The 15,364-nt window shown below is 46.5% G+C and overlaps 7 protein-coding genes across 11 annotated transcripts; 4 read left to right on the forward strand and 3 right to left on the reverse strand.

Moving 5' to 3' along the window:
• The first annotated feature begins 425 nt into the window (after positions 1 to 425).
• Positions 426 to 1,852, forward strand: LOC108151240 (queuine tRNA-ribosyltransferase accessory subunit 2). The gene is made up of 2 exons (XM_017279741.2): positions 426 to 1,548; positions 1,614 to 1,852. Exons 1-2 carry the CDS (start codon positions 488 to 490, stop codon positions 1,801 to 1,803), a joined length of 1,251 nt encoding a protein of 416 aa, XP_017135230.1. The 5' UTR covers positions 426 to 487; the 3' UTR covers positions 1,804 to 1,852.
• On the reverse strand, positions 1,606 to 3,318 carry LOC108151241 (GDP-D-glucose phosphorylase 1). The gene is made up of 3 exons (XM_017279742.2): positions 2,839 to 3,318; positions 2,080 to 2,782; positions 1,606 to 2,016 (listed from the first exon to the last, which is right to left on the reverse strand). Exons 1-3 carry the CDS (start codon positions 3,220 to 3,222, stop codon positions 1,865 to 1,867), a joined length of 1,239 nt encoding a protein of 412 aa, XP_017135231.1. The 5' UTR covers positions 3,223 to 3,318; the 3' UTR covers positions 1,606 to 1,864.
• Positions 3,319 to 3,336: 18 nt separating this feature from the next.
• LOC108151242 (SAC3 domain-containing protein 1) lies at positions 3,337 to 4,852 on the forward strand. The gene is made up of 4 exons (XM_017279743.2): positions 3,337 to 3,534; positions 3,586 to 3,759; positions 3,822 to 4,358; positions 4,423 to 4,852. The coding sequence occupies exons 1-4, from the start codon at positions 3,443 to 3,445 to the stop codon at positions 4,790 to 4,792; spliced, it is 1,173 nt and encodes a 390-aa protein (XP_017135232.1). The 5' UTR covers positions 3,337 to 3,442; the 3' UTR covers positions 4,793 to 4,852.
• Positions 4,853 to 5,090: 238 nt separating this feature from the next.
• Positions 5,091 to 8,640, forward strand: LOC108151239. Its single transcript, XM_017279739.2, has one exon. The coding sequence runs from the start codon at positions 5,617 to 5,619 to the stop codon at positions 7,738 to 7,740; it is 2,124 nt and encodes a 707-aa protein (XP_017135228.1). The 5' UTR covers positions 5,091 to 5,616; the 3' UTR covers positions 7,741 to 8,640.
• Positions 8,634 to 9,611, reverse strand: LOC108151243. The gene is made up of 3 exons (XM_017279744.2): positions 9,434 to 9,611; positions 9,285 to 9,330; positions 8,634 to 9,160 (listed from the first exon to the last, which is right to left on the reverse strand). Exons 1-3 carry the CDS (start codon positions 9,488 to 9,490, stop codon positions 9,015 to 9,017), a joined length of 249 nt encoding a protein of 82 aa, XP_017135233.1. The 5' UTR covers positions 9,491 to 9,611; the 3' UTR covers positions 8,634 to 9,014.
• A 473-nt stretch (positions 9,612 to 10,084) lies between these two features.
• Positions 10,085 to 11,270, forward strand: LOC108152949. The gene has a single exon (XM_017282648.2). The coding sequence runs from the start codon at positions 10,184 to 10,186 to the stop codon at positions 10,892 to 10,894; it is 711 nt and encodes a 236-aa protein (XP_017138137.1). The 5' UTR covers positions 10,085 to 10,183; the 3' UTR covers positions 10,895 to 11,270.
• LOC108152948 (TOM1-like protein 2) lies at positions 11,136 to 14,954 on the reverse strand. 5 transcript variants are annotated; one of them, XM_017282643.2, is made up of 6 exons: positions 14,750 to 14,954; positions 13,166 to 13,617; positions 12,366 to 13,102; positions 12,161 to 12,314; positions 11,884 to 11,934; positions 11,136 to 11,673 (listed from the first exon to the last, which is right to left on the reverse strand). In XM_017282643.2, the coding sequence occupies exons 1-6, from the start codon at positions 14,814 to 14,816 to the stop codon at positions 11,464 to 11,466; spliced, it is 1,671 nt and encodes a 556-aa protein (XP_017138132.1). In that variant the 5' UTR covers positions 14,817 to 14,954; the 3' UTR covers positions 11,136 to 11,463. The 5 variants fall into 5 exon arrangements, with proteins under 5 accessions (XP_017138132.1, XP_017138131.1, XP_017138134.1 ...); XM_017282642.2 differs by having other exon boundaries at positions 12,152 to 12,314; positions 14,750 to 14,953; XM_017282645.2 differs by having other exon boundaries at positions 12,161 to 12,302; positions 14,750 to 14,952.
• Between the last annotated feature and the right edge of the window lie 410 nt (positions 14,955 to 15,364).

Consider the following 15,364-nt stretch of genomic DNA (forward strand, 5'->3'; position numbering starts at 1 on the left):
GAAGGTATAAAAAAATTTGAATCTGTGAAAAATACATTCATAATTACGTTTCAAAGAAGCTTGGAAAACAGAATTTTAACATTAAGTAAAAGAAATAGGGTATACAAATGTCCATACTCCGTAAATATGTTGTTGATCTGTAGCAAATATGTAGTTACCGTGTAGTTGCCATGTAAAAACGGGCATTTTTTTGTCGACCTTCTTTGTTTAAACCTAATTTTATAAACAATCTTATAAAAAGGAGTCTTTTAACTGTGCCAATATGGTAGAAAATCAATTAATAAATCGGATAAAAATATGTGTTTAGCGCTGAGGGTTCTAGTTAGTTTGTAACATTAGACCGAACAGCAAAATTTGAGGAATCGAATTTTCATCGGTCTGAGGGTCAGACGGTATAAATAAGACCGCGATAAGTCGTGCGTATATTTGATCGATAAATCCAAATGGAATTTTATTCTAAAGATATTCCAAATAGAGGGGAACCGGCATGAAATTCGTGATAGAGAGCCTCACCAAGAACAGTGGGCGTCTGGGCCGGCTGCACATAAAGGATGGAGCACCAGGGCAGCGGACACCGCTGCTTATGCAGACAACAAAAGGCGGCAGCATTCCGTATTTGTCCGCCGACGTTTTTGAGAGCCATGTGACGGAGACGCCACAGCTGTTGGAGCTGACCCTGTCGACCATCGACCATATGTCGGAGGCGCTGGCCCAGTGGAACAATGCAGATAGGGGACTGAGTGATTACATTGGATTTCCAGGACATTTGAATGTGCTGCTCCTACGGGATCCTTGCGAGACGACGCCGGCGGGTGGCAACGACCGGGACATACAGCCGCTGTTCACGCGCCGTGGCAAGGAGTCGCTTTCGCCCCAGCGATACATGGAAATGGTGGCTAGCCTCAGGCCAGACATCTACCAGGGGCTCTGCGATGCCGACACCAATGCAGAGAGCGGCAAGAAACGCGTTCAGAAATCCGTGGATCGCACCGAGAAGTTAATGCACTACATTTACGAGCACAAGAGCAAAGTGGACTCTACCCTGCTGGCCCCCATTGTGGGTGGCTACAACACCTTTGCGCGGACGCAGTCCATCAAACATGCCCTCGAACAGCCATCAGGCAGCTATGGCGGCTACGTCTTCGAGGGATTCCACACGAATGGCTTGTCTGCCACCACACTGGACGCTTCAAAGCTGCTTCCCATTGTCGAGCATTGTGTTGGGCAGCTGGAGGAGGAAAAGCCGCGAATGGTTCCGGGTGCCTATACACCTTTGACCACGCTGGAGCTTATCGGCCTGGGCATGGATCTGTTCGACACTTCCTACGCCTATTGTGCCGCAGTCAACTTTAAGGCCTTGACGTTTACCTTTGTCCAGGATGAAGTCGTGCACGTCCCCTTGCTTGACATCACGGACGATGCTATCAAGGAGGATTTCTCGCCTCTGCTGAAAAATTGCGACTGCCTAAGCTGCCAGAAGCACACGCGTGCCTACGTCCATCATCTGTACAAGACCAAAGAGCTGCTGGGCCCCATTCTACTGATGGTGTAAGTGAAATCTAGAATTCTTTATTCGATAGCAAGGCCAATGATTACTCTCTTCCCTTTTACAGCCACAATCTGCATCACTACATGGCCTTCTTTGAGGCGATAAGGGAGAGCATAGCCAGGGATGGCCTGCCGCAGCTGACGGAGCTAGTAAGGCGGCAGAACGGGGACTCCCAGGTGGATTATAGCATCGCACCGAACCGGAAAGTAATTAGCAAAGCAACGATGGGCAAAGGATGGGCAGCTGCCGTGTGACTTTTATAAGGAGCAGATTTAGTCTAAATAAATAGCCTCTTGGCCTTTATGTGTATTCTTTTCATAACGTTAAAGGCTGATCCCAAATCGACTGATCTTCTCCGTCCACTATCTGCTTCATTCGAGTGTATAACGCCTGCGGGGCTGTGCCAGTGACCTCACGAATTCTTTTTATAACCAGCGGTTCTGTGAGATTATCCAATTTATCTGAATCTGCCGATGGAAAAATGCATACTGTACTAATAGTTTTTGATGGATTACAATATGGGAACTTACTTCCCACGGGAATGTATCCAGCCAATTCACAGAATCCCACATTAAAGTCAGCCAAATCCTTGTTGACACAGTAGTGGGATCGCGCAAAGACAAATACTTGCACACTGCCCCGCTTGCCAGGTCGTCGATCCTGGGTAATGAACAGATTGTGGGGTATATTCTGTCCACACATCCAATTGGCAAGCTTTTGCAGGTTGTTAACCTTCTCCTGCACCTCGGCCTCGTCGTCATTGGCCTCGAAGACCACACAGATCGCCTCGGTAGGCATCGACTGGCTCAAACGATACACATACCCACCGGCCAGCTCTTGCAGTTCCACGTTATTTATGTACAGATCTCTGGGCAGGTACAGCAGGTGGAAGTGCAGGTGATTCACGGAGGCCAAAGCCCCAGGACTGTTGTAGCCCATGCGAATGTCACTGTCGTCTAGGCCCCGCATGAAGCTGATGCAAAATTTCAGCGAATGAGCAGTGATTCTTTGCACCAGATTGTTCTTCACGTCGGGACAGACGACAGTGTGGAACCTAGTGAGGGGGCTCCTGTTGATTATCATCTGGACGTCGGTATTGTCAACGTCGTCAATGGTCATCATCACCTCCAGGGCGTCGACCTTGTTGAAGTTGAACTGCTTTGGCTTGAACGTGGGATTGAGGTTCTCAATGGTCTGAGGGATGCGGCGCTTCAGTGTGCGATCTGGATTGAGCTATATCAAAGGACGATGTAACTGAATTTTTTGTTTATTTGTGGGCTTCCACTTACCTCGGTGTAGAACTGGTACTTTCCCGGCAGTACACGACTTTGGCGGGTCTTCTCCAGTTGGTACGCGAAGAGGCCGGGTATCTCGTGCAGCTGCTCCCATCTCACCTTGAGTGAATTTAGGTAGTGTGGTGCTTTTGCCTCCAGGGTGGTAACGTACTTTTCCTTGCTTTGGGTCCGTTTCTTTTTCGGCTTTTCCTCACTCGCCATGGCCACTTTCCAAGCAACGGAGCGCGCAACAACAAATACTGGCAGGGTTACCAAGCTCTTCCAAGAATTCCGCCTCTGGACTAATTCTGTCGCCGTAGCTTGTTTAAAGCGAGCACTAAGAAGCTTCCAAGCATCGCAATAGTATTGTGTTAATTTTCGAAAGGTACGCGCGTACATAGTGTGTGAATTTGGAGAGAAATTAATATTTATTTACATATTAGATTTTGTTTCTTGTCTCTGACAATTGTATCCCAGTCAGCTGTTTATAAAGTTATCGGCACTCTAGTTTCGATTTGTTGATTTTAATCCTCTTTTCTTTTAAGATTTGAAATTAAGAAATCAGGCCTTAACCCACCTCCGTTGCTTTGCATGATAGTTTTATAATAAACCTAAAGTAATGCGGAGCCCCTTAGAGAAGTGTGATTTCCTACAAATGGCCAAGATCCAAGGCACCTGTAATGAATTCTGCCCCAATGCCGAGATGGAAATGTAAGTTCCAGGTTCCAATAGGTTAATATTAACTATTCATGTTGCTCCCAGGCGGGTGCGCGAGAGAATGCTTCACTTTTTTGAGCTCAAGAATGGACAAAAAAACGTGCCCGGGATCCTGGTCAAAGAATTCACCCGCTCTGCCGCTGACGTCAAAATGCCCAAGGGCGAGGATATGCGCACGAAGGAATGTTTGACTCGGACTGTTGAATATCTCCTAAAAGAGTAAGAATTTTGGATTTTAACATAAGGATAAGCCTGTCTTGTTGATCACCTGCCTCTTGCAGTATTGTAATGGATAACCGAATGCCCTACCGCATGGCATATGATTTCATTTTCGATCGCCTGCGTGCCGTGCGCCGCGAGATTGTCATTCAGATGTTTGATGCCCAACAGACCGCAAAACTCCTGGAGCCAATTGTGATGTTTCTGGCCTACAGCAGATACCGTCTGTGTGACGAGCCAATTGAACTGTTCGATGCAAAGATATGCGACCAGCATCTCCAGGATTGTCTTACTGGAGTGCTCCGCTGCTATAAGACTCTTGACGAAGATGAATCGAAAAGCCGTCATACAATTCGTGATATTCAACGACGTTGTTTCATCGAGTCTGTGTATCAAGTGTTCAATTTGGGCTACCCGGAATCCATGGAGCGCGCCCTTACCCTGCCGGACCATGTTCGCCAGGATCCAACGTTTAAGATCTGCTTTCAGATGAGCCTTTTCTACCATCAAGGGAATCTTTACCGCGTCCTAATGGGATTGCCCAAACTGCCCCACATACTCTGTGCCTTGGCCGCCACGAAGTTACAGACGATGAGACGGTAATGTAAAATATGAGTGCTTTTCTTTAGATGCTGACGTTTTTCCTTTCAACTCTACTTCTAGACGGGTTCTTCAAATGTTTACGCATGCCTATAACAAGCAGTTCAATGTCCCGGGCTCTTACTTGTTGCGTGTGATGCTAATCGACTCGCCAGAGCATTTGAAACAGCAGTGCGGGCATTACGGCCTGGAAGTAAGCAAGGAGTTCGAGCGCGTGCCGGTGCTTTGTAGCAGGTCAATTGTGCAGACACCCAGCCAAACAAAAGTGCTGCATATACCCGGAGCTGGCAGTGTCCCCAAGGCGGTGCGATTTAATAAGTCTGACTTTATAAACTCTGCTGAGACAATTAAGGAGCAGCATGAACCGTTCGTTGATTCCAAACTAAAACTAGTTTATTTGCCAGAAGTTTTACTTCTTAAAAAATTTGTTTGAGCGCATAGTGGGTCTGGGTCTGATCTACTATACTTACTATAAAATGATTTTATAAGTTTATTTTGAAATGTGTATTTAAATTAGTGTGGCAACCCTGCCAATAGAATACATCGTTATCGATAGTCAGAATGCAAATATTCATAATGAATAAATAAAGTATTTTTCAATGGACTGATTGATTCTATTCTATAAAAAAAATTCGCGAAGCAAATATAAACCTACCGGCAGAGTGCATCATCTATACTAGTTTCCATATATTTTCGACTTTGAATATGTGCACAGGCGCATATACACAAAATACACAAACAGCGTACAGCGTTGCATTCGAGTGTGTCGGACCGCTGTCTACCAACACCAACAAAAAGTGTACGCAAGAGAAAGTTTTTGGAAAATACAATTCCGCCATATTTACCGGCAAAATTCAAAATATTTACATTGTTGCCAAACAATTGAGCCAGCCGGATCCTATTTGTGCAATAATTAAGTGCCAGGCAACAGCGTGGAGGTCGTGAAGAGCAACAAAGCCAAGCGACGTCTGCTGCTGCCGTCGCGCAGCCCCACGCAGCACTAATGACAATAGGGAAGTCGTAGAGGAGGGAAAATACAAATACCAACAAAAAGAAGCCCAGCCAGCCTGCTACGCAATCGAACGGGCATGTTTTTTATATTCTGCGAATAGACACTAGAAAATTGCGAAGTACTAATTGCCAATTCGCAGTGGCCACCAAACCGCGCACACACAGACGCGCGCCAACACACACGCACCGCACCGTGCAATATATACACACACACAGAAGGCCCAAGAAAGACGGAACAGAACAACGATGACAAGTCATCATCACAGCGTCGGCGTCGGTGGCGGCAACTTTCAGCCCCAACTCCAACTGCAGCATCAGCACCAGCTCCGGGCTCCCATTGTGAAGAATCTTTCGTTAGCAGCGGCGGCAGTGCCCCTGCCAATGACCTCATCCTCCTCGTCTGGCCACAGCACGAATGCATCGTCGTTGTATTTCACACAGGTCTTGCAGCAGCCCCCAAATGCTATAGTCGATCACGAACCGTACACCAGCGTGCTGCAGCCTGCGGGCGGCGGCAGCGAGAGCTTCCTCATCGAGGAGATTATCGACGACTATGAGGATGAGACGAATATTGTTGTGGACACCGGAGAGTTCTTCATCTCGGGCGATGTCTATGAATACTACCCGGCGGTTGATCGTCTGGGTAGGTTTACCTCAGGGGCCGTGGCCGAGGCAGATGCCGTGCCACCGCCAATTATAATGCAGCAGACCAGCGAGGATGAGGACTATATTGATGAGGACGCTATGCGAATGTCGTCCTCCTGCGATGGCGACGAGGAGGATGTGGATGAGGATTTGGACGCAGTACCGGCCATGACGAATGCCTTTGAAATAGCCTCGGAAGTGTTGACCACCCTCGAGGCCACCAACATCAAGGAGGAGCAGCTGGAGAGCGACTTTTACATGAAAACCGCGGAGGATTCAAACAGCTCCAATGCCCAGGACTTTAAGGACCTAAAGCTCTTTGGCAACAGCAGTCGAGTGGAGCGCAGGGCAAACGCCGCCACAAAGCGCTGGAAACAGACCAAGGTCCCCATTCGCATCACCCAGGATGAGTTCAACGTAACGCTATGGTCGTCCCTCAATTCTGAGGACGAGGAAGAGGAGGAGGAGGACTTGGACGATCCGCACGTGTCGGTGGTCCACCCCGTGGTGTCCTCATCTACCAGCACTGAAGCCTCCTCCTCCAATATGCCAAAGCTCATCATCGATGAGCACATAATCAGCAACAACATGCACCACGATGTCCTCAGCGATGGCATCGGCAACGAATACGTTATCCTGCCGGATCCCTTTAGCGCATCTGCGGTGACGGATGTGGAAGAGGTTGTCAATGCATATATGGGCGATGTCAAGGGCGAGGAGGACAGCCAGCCGCTGAGCGAGCAGTTCATCTACGCGGATAATCATCTGGATGAGGCATACGGCTCAATTGAACTCATCGAGAACATGCCGCACAACGTGGAGTTGTTACCAACCCCAGCTGCAGCCCCACCACCTCAGGCGATGACAGGCAGCGCGAAGACACACCGTTGCCCAACAGCAGCCCAACTGTCGCTCCCGAAGCTGGTGCTACAGAACAGCAGTACTAATGTGCGGCTGAAAAGCACCACAGGTGCCCAGGCCAAGGCGGCAAAAAGGCAAATAAGCAGCGCGTCTGTTCCTGCAGTAGGATTAAACGCGGCGCCGCCGCCGTTGGTGGCTGCCAGCGATTTGGCGCGCCCGCGAGCCACCACCGTGACCAAAACAGCAGCCAGTCTGGCCAACCAAGTCGCCGCCGCCAGCAATCAGACGGCAGCCGTTGCCGGGGCCGCTGCCGAGGAGGACGAGGAGCCAAAGTTTCGGTGCACCCATCGCGGCTGCAATAAGGAGTTCAGGAATCACTCGGCCATGCGGAAGCATATGCATACGCACGGTCCACGCGGGCACGTGTGCAATGTTTGCGGCAAGAGTTTCGTGGAGAGCTCCAAACTAAAGCGCCACCAGCTGGTTCACACTGGCGAGAAGCCATTCGAGTGCACCTTTGAGGGGTGCGGAAAACGTTTCTCCCTCGACTTCAACCTGCGCACCCATGTCAGGATACACACTGGGGATCGACCCTACCATTGTCCCATCGACGGCTGCTCCAAGTGCTTTGCTCAGTCGACGAACCTCAAGTCGCACATGCTGACGCACACGAAGCCCAAGCGCAAGTGGCCAAGGGCACCGCAGGTCAACAGCAAGTCGTCGTCGCCGCAGGTCAACAACAAGACGCCGCTGGTGGCACGGTACGGGCGTTTGGAATTCGGCGAGGACCCCCGACTGGTGTACGTGGAGCAGAACGAGGAAATGGGATCGGTGCTGCTGGATGGTACGTCGCCCACGTCCTAACTATCAGTGACCGTCAATGTGTCCCTGAATAGAACCGTGGCCTGAGTGAGAAGACTGGCCCCAGTCCTGGGCACTCTACAAGTCGAGTCGCGAGCAGGAGTGTATTATCTGGCTAGATAACTGGCGGATAGCAAGCCAACCAACCCGATTGTACAGTTAGTTATACAGAGCAGGGCCATTAATCTATGGCGGAGTTTAATATTGTAATCTACGAAACGGAGAGCCTGTGGAGCGTGTGACGACCGCATGCTGCTCCTTTGCAAACTCTAAGTAAGTTGTTTTTCTTAAATTGAATATGTAGTAATTTTAAAGCCAGGCCAATGCATGGATGGAGATAAATAGAGGATCGATCGCTCAGTCGACAGTTCGGCTCGGCTCGGCAGTTTAGATTGTAAGAATAATTGTAAAGGCCCAAAGTCCCTAAAATCCACCACAAAATAGCTATCACTATCACTATAACTATACTATATATTGTATATATATATATATATATATATATAACTTTTACTACCATCTGCATCCGAATGCATTTGGCATTTCTGATTTGGATCTATTCGTGTGCAGTCTCCACTCGAATAACAAAACACTGCACCCCCAAACTTTTCTATACACACAACGCCCCAATCCTACAATATTTAATACGCATACCCCCCCCCCCCCCCCCCCATAGGCTATCTACATATATTTTTGTAATGAATTGTAACATTTAGAGCATTGAACTGCAAAGTAACGTTTAAAGTACGGATAAATAGAAGCAGCAGAGTAATTTTTTTAGCGCGTAAACGTAATTAAAAAAATGGAAAACACTTCAATTCGATTGTACAAGTTAACCAAGTCGGCATAAACAAGGGAGTACCTCTTTCAAAATTATACAAATAAAAACACGAAAAGAATTCAAAAGTAAAGGCCCATTATATTCATCATATTCAGATTTATTCCCTAACTATTATTTCGCATCCAACACTCGAGCGCGTAAGGATTACGGAGTACGTATAAACCAAGGCTACCTTAAACAGTGCTGGGCTGCCAGTGGCTGCCATTCAGGCTGCAGATCCACAAACGATTAACATATACAGGAACTCCACCTTATCCGGCTGGGCTGTGATGTGATTGATGTGTAAGCAAACGCCTTGTGGAGTGCATGTGGATGTGAATGTGGATTAGATAAAGCTGGCGCGTGGAGAGGCACGGCACAATTACAGATACACAGATATTCAATTATTGGAAAAACAGAAGTAAACACACGGTGTGACTCAGTGGCGGCTCCGCTTCAGTTATATGACCTTGACACCTTGTCCTTGATGCGCGCCGGGTAAGATATCCGCAATAAGTGTGTTGGGTGAGATTAGTCCGGCCAGAGAGAGCAGCACCGAATAGTTGAAGTACCAGAATACGCAGAAGAGCACCATAAAGAGCACGTCTGTGAATGAGAGCAATAATTGAGAAGGCGTCGGTCGTGATAAGCCTGATAATTCGCACTAAATGTGTGACGAATTGGACAATTCCTTGGCTAATAAAGAGAGAATCTTTGTTCCAATACTTACGTATCGTTACACGTTCCCATTTCTCCACCATATATAGCTCAGTAACCTGAGGAAATCAAAAAACATGAAGCCAATTAACGACACGAAAGATACCGACAACCAATTAGCTCTTGGAATACGCTTCTTGAATACACAATGCCCATACACACCATGAGGTAACGGAACCACCAGTAGCTGGCAAACTCCACAACATTGTCAAGAATCATGTTGTCCTTTCGATAAATTCAAACAATAAAACGTAAACTAGAAGCGGAAAATTAGCGCGTTTTAAGTGGTCGAATTTAATTTCTCCCCCTGACTTTATACAAAAAGAGAATTTTCAGTGATGTGCAGTACTTGAATCAGAGTGCTGGAAAAGTCATACAAGCATCAGCTGTTCAGTGCTGCCATTTTAGTTTATTTAAAGCTAGATTTTTCTTATTTTCAAATCAAATAGCTATAAAACTTATAGCTTGAAATCTAGCTTATTTAAAATTTCATTTAATAATTATGTTCATAAAACATATTGCGTCCAATGCAAGCATGACACAAACTAGAAAAGGTATTTCTTGTTAGAAAGTCCTCAAAAACAGAGAAGCAAAAGGCTGCACTTTGTTTGTACATTGCTGAGCACTCGGCCATAGCATAATGAAGTGGATAAAATCATGCCGTTAATTTAATTAAAAATTCAAAAATAAGTATAAATAAAATTCACTTATCCTTTATGTTGATGTGTTTTTGTGGTTACTTGTTTTTAAGCTTTTTTTAATTTTTAGCTTATTCTACTTATTTTTTCTTCAATCTAGCTTATGGTGACTCTCAAACTCTGGCAACACTGCAGCTGTTTGGTAGCGAACAGTAAAAGAATTGTTTACAAAACATTGTGAAACAAGATTAGAATAATAATAGTAAAACAAATAATGACATGTTTCGTTGTTAAGCTGCTTCAACGCACCCAACTGTCCCACAGCCAAGTGGATGTAAAGCCCTTCATCTACGCCCGCTGCAACTGGCTGGACGACGAGGCCGAGTTCCACTTCCTGTCCACATTCAACAACCAAAATTATCGGGGCATTCTGAAATATACGGAAATACGCAGTGCCGCCAATGATCTCGACCTGGAGTACGAAGCATTCCTTGCCGAATGCAAGAAAGCCCTCACTACGCACATGGGATTGACCGGTTTCGACTACGAGATATCCCAAGAGGACGAGCAGCCACAGGCCTTCAAACTGTACAAATGCGCCGGCTACGAGACGCTATACCTGGATATTCCGCTCAAGAAGGTGTCCAACTGCTATCAGCTGCTGGATGGAGCCATTGATCTGGGCCAGCAGCAGGCAACGCCGGTTCCTTCCCCAGATATTGAGCAGAAAACAAAGGTTATGCTCGAAGAGTACGAGAAATACGTGACGGAATCCAAACAAAAAGAGACGGAAATGCTGAAAAAGTTCATTCTACTTATAAATAGCAAAAAGGCGCACATCAGAGATCTGAAGAGGCAGCTGGAGGAGCGACCAGAAAGGCATTCCAAGCAGAGAAAAATCATCTCCGATAGTGAGGACACCGACAAAGATGAGGAGGAGTTTGGTGCGGCCACGCAAGCAATGAATATCGAAAATGACTCGTAGCATGCTCCTATAGCACTAGCACACCCCCCGCAACGATACATCTTACATTGAGTCCGTGCTTGAATTGTATTTCTCTTCTTGCTTGTTTCGTTTTGTTTTAGTTCTTTTCTTTTCGATTGTTTTGATTTTGTAAAATAAATTAGCTTTATAATGTATGTATATGTATATATGTATAAATAAACAACAAATAGACTTTAAACATAATACATTAAATTACCAGCAAATATATGCAATAGACGTGTGTGTGGTGTGGCTTACAATTAGACCAACAGAAGATCGTTTTGGAATAAGTTACAATATATGCATATGTAGTTCTCGTTGCAGTTGTTGGAATTTCCACAGAAAATAAAGTAATTCAAGTCGTTAATAAACAAAATACAAATACCATTTAAAATACGAAAAAACGGAAAGCCTGGTACATAATCGTGTGTGTGTTAATATGTATATGCGCTATCATATAGACGTTATGTATATAAGACGATAATGTTTAGGTTTAGGGTGTGGGTAACATTTGAAAGAGTAAACAATTACGAGCTGATGGTGTAGTGGAGGATCCGGCCGGTGATCACTCAGAGTGCAAGCAGATCCTCATCGGCGCCAGGTTTCTTTGGTGTCTTTCGTAAGCTGTCGCCTCCAGATCCTGTCGTGTTCGTATTCGTGGCACTGGCGGCAGAATTCGATGCATTGATCGTTGGAAGATTTTCAGCGGCAGCGGCGCGTTCCTCAAGAAATTTGTCAAACTCTGAGCTGGTCAGCTCCTCGATCCCATCGACGTCCTTCTGTGGTGGGTGGAAGCAGAAAACGCTCAATAATCATGATCAATGATCCACACAAATGGGGTAAAGGATGTGAAAGAAGCAGAAAAAACAAAAGTAATTGATGTTAAATGAAGAACCAAGGACGAATATGTGCGTGTGTGTGTCTGTGTGTAAGATGAGCTTAGAAAAAGGACTAGATGCAAAGTATTTTTGTTTTTTGTTGCTACTTACTGAGCTGCCCAACCACGCCTCCATTTCATCGATCTCATTCTCTTTCGTCGACTGTTTGGGCGTGCCACACAGAATAAACACAGAAGAAACCCAAAAAAGGGAAACGAACGAAGGAACCAAACAAAATTTGCATAAAACCAAGAAACAAAACAAATGTTCGAAATTTGTAATCAATAAATGAATGGCCAAACGAGGATTTAAGATTTAAAGTAAGGAAACAGATCGAACGCCATTAGTTAGATCGCTTGCCGGCGGCGTGATTACTCACTTTACTTACCACCGGCGGTTCGCCGGCTGCCCGTAGTGGTTGCTGCTGTGGCTGTTGCTGCTTCTGTGGTTGTTTGTAGGGCGAGGCCACGCCACCGACACTGCCGGCAGCCGCGTCCACCGAGGGAATATCGCGCAGCAAGTCCGTTTTGCTAAGCAAAAGACTGCGTTTTAGGTAGGTGATACGCAAACAGGTGCACACTGCAACTACTCACTGGTTTCCATCGGTGCGCGATTGCGCCAGCATATCGAACTCGTCGGCAGCTCCTCTGGGGGCTGCCGCAGCTCCGCTTCCAGCCGCCAGACTGAGCTGGCCAAAGCTCTGGGGTATCTGCTGCAGCTGCTGCTCCTCGCTGCTCTCAATCAAATCGATTAACAGCTGGTCGCTTTGCGGGGTATTGCTGACGGCAGCAGCAGCTGTGGCAGAGGGCGGCGGGGGAAGCGAGGCCACAACTGCACCCGTTCCTGGGGTCACGCCAGGCAGACCCATGGCAGCACCCAGCACTGCCGAGGGCGAGGTGACGACAGCCCCTCCACCCAGTCCCTGGGAGCGGGTCTTCTCGTAACGCTGATGGCGCAAGAACAAGTTGTTAAGCTCGTCGTTGATGCGCAGAAACTCGGCAGTCAGCTCGTCGTCCTGGACGCGTCCGATCAGATCCACAATGCGCGACTGCATCTCCTTGCAGGTGGAGGTGAGCTCGTTAAGCAGGGCATAGTCGTCGGGGGTTTCCTGGCCGGGCTTCAGGACGCTCAGCATTTCGCTCAGGATGGACATGTTGTTGGTGACTATTTCCAGCTCTGATCGCAGCTTGGCCCCCTGTTCTGGTGTCAAATGCAATGGACCGGTACTGGGTGGAGCAGCGGCGGCTGCAGCGGTCACGGCTGCCACATGCTGCGGCGATACTGTATGAGCAGCCATCAGCTGTGGATGAGGATGAACCTCCGGCACACTCTAAAATGTGGAACGGGAAAGAGCGGTCATAGAGAGACCAAAATGACGAGTGGAAGAACTCACCCTCTGCGGCGTATAGATAGGCGCCATGGCATCCAAGTCAGCAACTGGAAACTCGATGCCCTTGTTCTTCAGCTCCATGTACATCTGTGTGACCCCATTGAGGTCTGGCTGGTTTTTGAAGGCATCCGCCCATATCTGTATGAGGCTAAGGACCTTCTTCTGCATGGCAGCAGGCGGATCGTTCTTTGGCCCAATCAGCTTTACCAATTCGTTGATAAAATCCTTTTGTGCCACCAGAACATGGAATGCCTTGCCGCAGTTTTTCACGCACGTCTCCAGCACGGTCAGTGTGAACATAACCACCTGATTGTTCTTGCCGGCGTTCTGTGAGAGTCGCTTCCGGATGGCACGCATGGCATCACGGGCCGTGTCCGAGGATTCGTTGATCATATCGCAGATTTCCATATTGGCGGCCCAATTTTCCGAGGCAAGGTTTGCATCGGTGGCAGCCTCTGTAGGGTAGAGGGTGGGGTTTTAAAAACAATTATAGTTTATTTGTAAGTAGAATGGAATACACATTTTATTATTATTAATACAAATTAATTCAGGCGAGAGAGTGAGGTCTCTCTCTCCCTCTTCTTTTTTGTTTTAAATTATATTTTGAGTGCAATGACTTTATTTCAGACCAACGCATACGCAAACGCAAATACAGGTGGGTTTCAGTGCATTCCCATAAGGCAAACCGCAAAACAAAAACAAAAACGCTCAATATATGTATGAAAATATGAAGCAACGAAAGCGCACAGCACCATTGCACAGTCATGCTGTCTGTTTGTTTGTTTGTTTGTTTGTCTGCCTGTGTGAGCGTAGCGGGCAAATGGAAATGACTGCGAAAATGTGAAGCAAAGGGAAAAATGAAACCAATTAACACATCTATTTTATGTAACTATGGAAGCCGCAAAGGCAAACGCAAAAACCCAAAAAGGTTGGATGACTAATTGCAATTACTTTGAAGAGGAAGGCAGAGGGCTAGGTGGGGCGAACGAAGCATCAATAACAACGCAGGGAAATGCGTTGCCTATGCCAATAATTATTCTGTGTAATAATCGCAAGCAACAAATTGCCATACTGCTATCTGTCGCACCTGTCAATGGCCCTCTTTTGATGACAAACACCCTTCCACCCATCTCTACTCGACTCTACTCACTTTCGCCCCCCTCCCAGCTAATCTTATCAAGAAATTTCGCCATTGCCACTGGGGTTTCGGTTTGGGGTGCATGGTGGGGTGATAGCCGCCTTTACCATAGTAATAGTGAGGCAATAACAAATCAGTTTTCGTTGCTTTGTTGTTCGTGCGAACCCCAAGAAAGTGACGTAGAAAAGGCTAAAAGAAAGTTGTGAAAATTCAATTTTCCAGTGCCTCAATTTCGCTCTGACACTGCCTCATCTGATGTTATGTTGATGATTGGGCGGCCTAGGGAACGCTGGTAAATGCGCAAATGTACCCACATATGTACTTTTTTGTGTGGAAAATGTTACGATTTAATCATATACACACCCCCACATCCGGCAGTGCAGCGGGGGAGGGGAGAGCGCAGAGCGGGGGTGGCGCAGCAGCTTTAAAGGTTTTTCTTTTTTACTCACCTATGCGCTGTCCAACTGGAGTGGAGAAAACATTTCCCAGAGCGCCAACGTTGAAGAATGAAGCCATTTTAGTGCGCTCTCTCGCTGCGTATTTGGTTTGGTTTAGTTTTTGCAATGTAACTTAATATTATTTACTGTGTGACACCTGGGTTTTCAGTTTGGTTCGTTCGTTGTGTTTTTTGTGTTTACATTTCCTCAATTTATTACATGGAAAATACACGGTAACTACACATTTGCTACATAACGGATGGAAAAAGAGGGTATGGACAACAGGCAAAACGGCCCAGAAAAAGCAATAAATTTGCCTGTTCTCCATACCTTTCCATAGCCCATTCAATATTGCGACTCATTTTTTCGTTGCAAGAGAGAGCAGCAGCGTGACCGTCTCTCCCTCAAATATATACCGTCTCATACCGATGATAAAAACAAACTTATCCCACTTAACTATTCAAACAGGAGTTAAACCGCAGAAAATAATACTGAGATAGAGTGCAATAAACATCGATGTTACCATATATAAAATATCAATATAAGAAATACATATACAGAAATATATTGTTTAATTTTCTAAATATCGATAAAAAAAAACGAAGTTATCCCACTTAACCCCCCTCC

Source organism: Drosophila miranda, chromosome XR, assembly GCF_003369915.1.
Source record: "Drosophila miranda strain MSH22 chromosome XR, D.miranda_PacBio2.1, whole genome shotgun sequence".
Lineage (NCBI taxonomy): Eukaryota > Metazoa > Arthropoda > Insecta > Diptera > Drosophilidae > Drosophila > Drosophila miranda.

Coding starts and splice junctions, on each gene's coding strand:
- LOC108152948 (XM_017282642.2), bottom strand. CDS start 14,816: ATGGCTTCATTCTTCAACGTTGGCGCTCTGGGAAATGTTTTCTCCACT. Junction 12,315..12,365: donor TCGCGCACCGATGGAAACCA/GTGAGTAGTTGC, acceptor CCTAAAACGCAG/TCTTTTGCTTAGCAAAACGG. Junction 11,935..12,151: donor AACCGCCGGTGGTAAGTAAA/GTGAGTAATCAC, acceptor ACGCCCAAACAG/TCGACGAAAGAGAATGAGAT.
- LOC108151239 (XM_017279739.2), top strand. CDS start 5,617: ATGACAAGTCATCATCACAGCGTCGGCGTCGGTGGCGGCAACTTTCAG.
- LOC108151242 (XM_017279743.2), top strand. CDS start 3,443: ATGCGGAGCCCCTTAGAGAAGTGTGATTTCCTACAAATGGCCAAGATC. Junction 3,535..3,585: donor CCCAATGCCGAGATGGAAAT/GTAAGTTCCAGG, acceptor TGTTGCTCCCAG/GCGGGTGCGCGAGAGAATGC. Junction 4,359..4,422: donor AAGTTACAGACGATGAGACG/GTAATGTAAAAT, acceptor CTCTACTTCTAG/ACGGGTTCTTCAAATGTTTA.
- LOC108152949 (XM_017282648.2), top strand. CDS start 10,184: ATGACATGTTTCGTTGTTAAGCTGCTTCAACGCACCCAACTGTCCCAC.
- LOC108151240 (XM_017279741.2), top strand. CDS start 488: ATGAAATTCGTGATAGAGAGCCTCACCAAGAACAGTGGGCGTCTGGGC. Junction 1,549..1,613: donor GGCCCCATTCTACTGATGGT/GTAAGTGAAATC, acceptor TCCCTTTTACAG/CCACAATCTGCATCACTACA.
- LOC108151243 (XM_017279744.2), bottom strand. CDS start 9,490: ATGATTCTTGACAATGTTGTGGAGTTTGCCAGCTACTGGTGGTTCCGT. Junction 9,331..9,433: donor GGTGGTTCCGTTACCTCATG/GTGTGTATGGGC, acceptor TGATTTCCTCAG/GTTACTGAGCTATATATGGT. Junction 9,161..9,284: donor ATGGGAACGTGTAACGATAC/GTAAGTATTGGA, acceptor TCTCATTCACAG/ACGTGCTCTTTATGGTGCTC.
- LOC108151241 (XM_017279742.2), bottom strand. CDS start 3,222: ATGTACGCGCGTACCTTTCGAAAATTAACACAATACTATTGCGATGCT. Junction 2,783..2,838: donor AGTACCAGTTCTACACCGAG/GTAAGTGGAAGC, acceptor CCTTTGATATAG/CTCAATCCAGATCGCACACT. Junction 2,017..2,079: donor TGGATACATTCCCGTGGGAA/GTAAGTTCCCAT, acceptor TTCCATCGGCAG/ATTCAGATAAATTGGATAAT.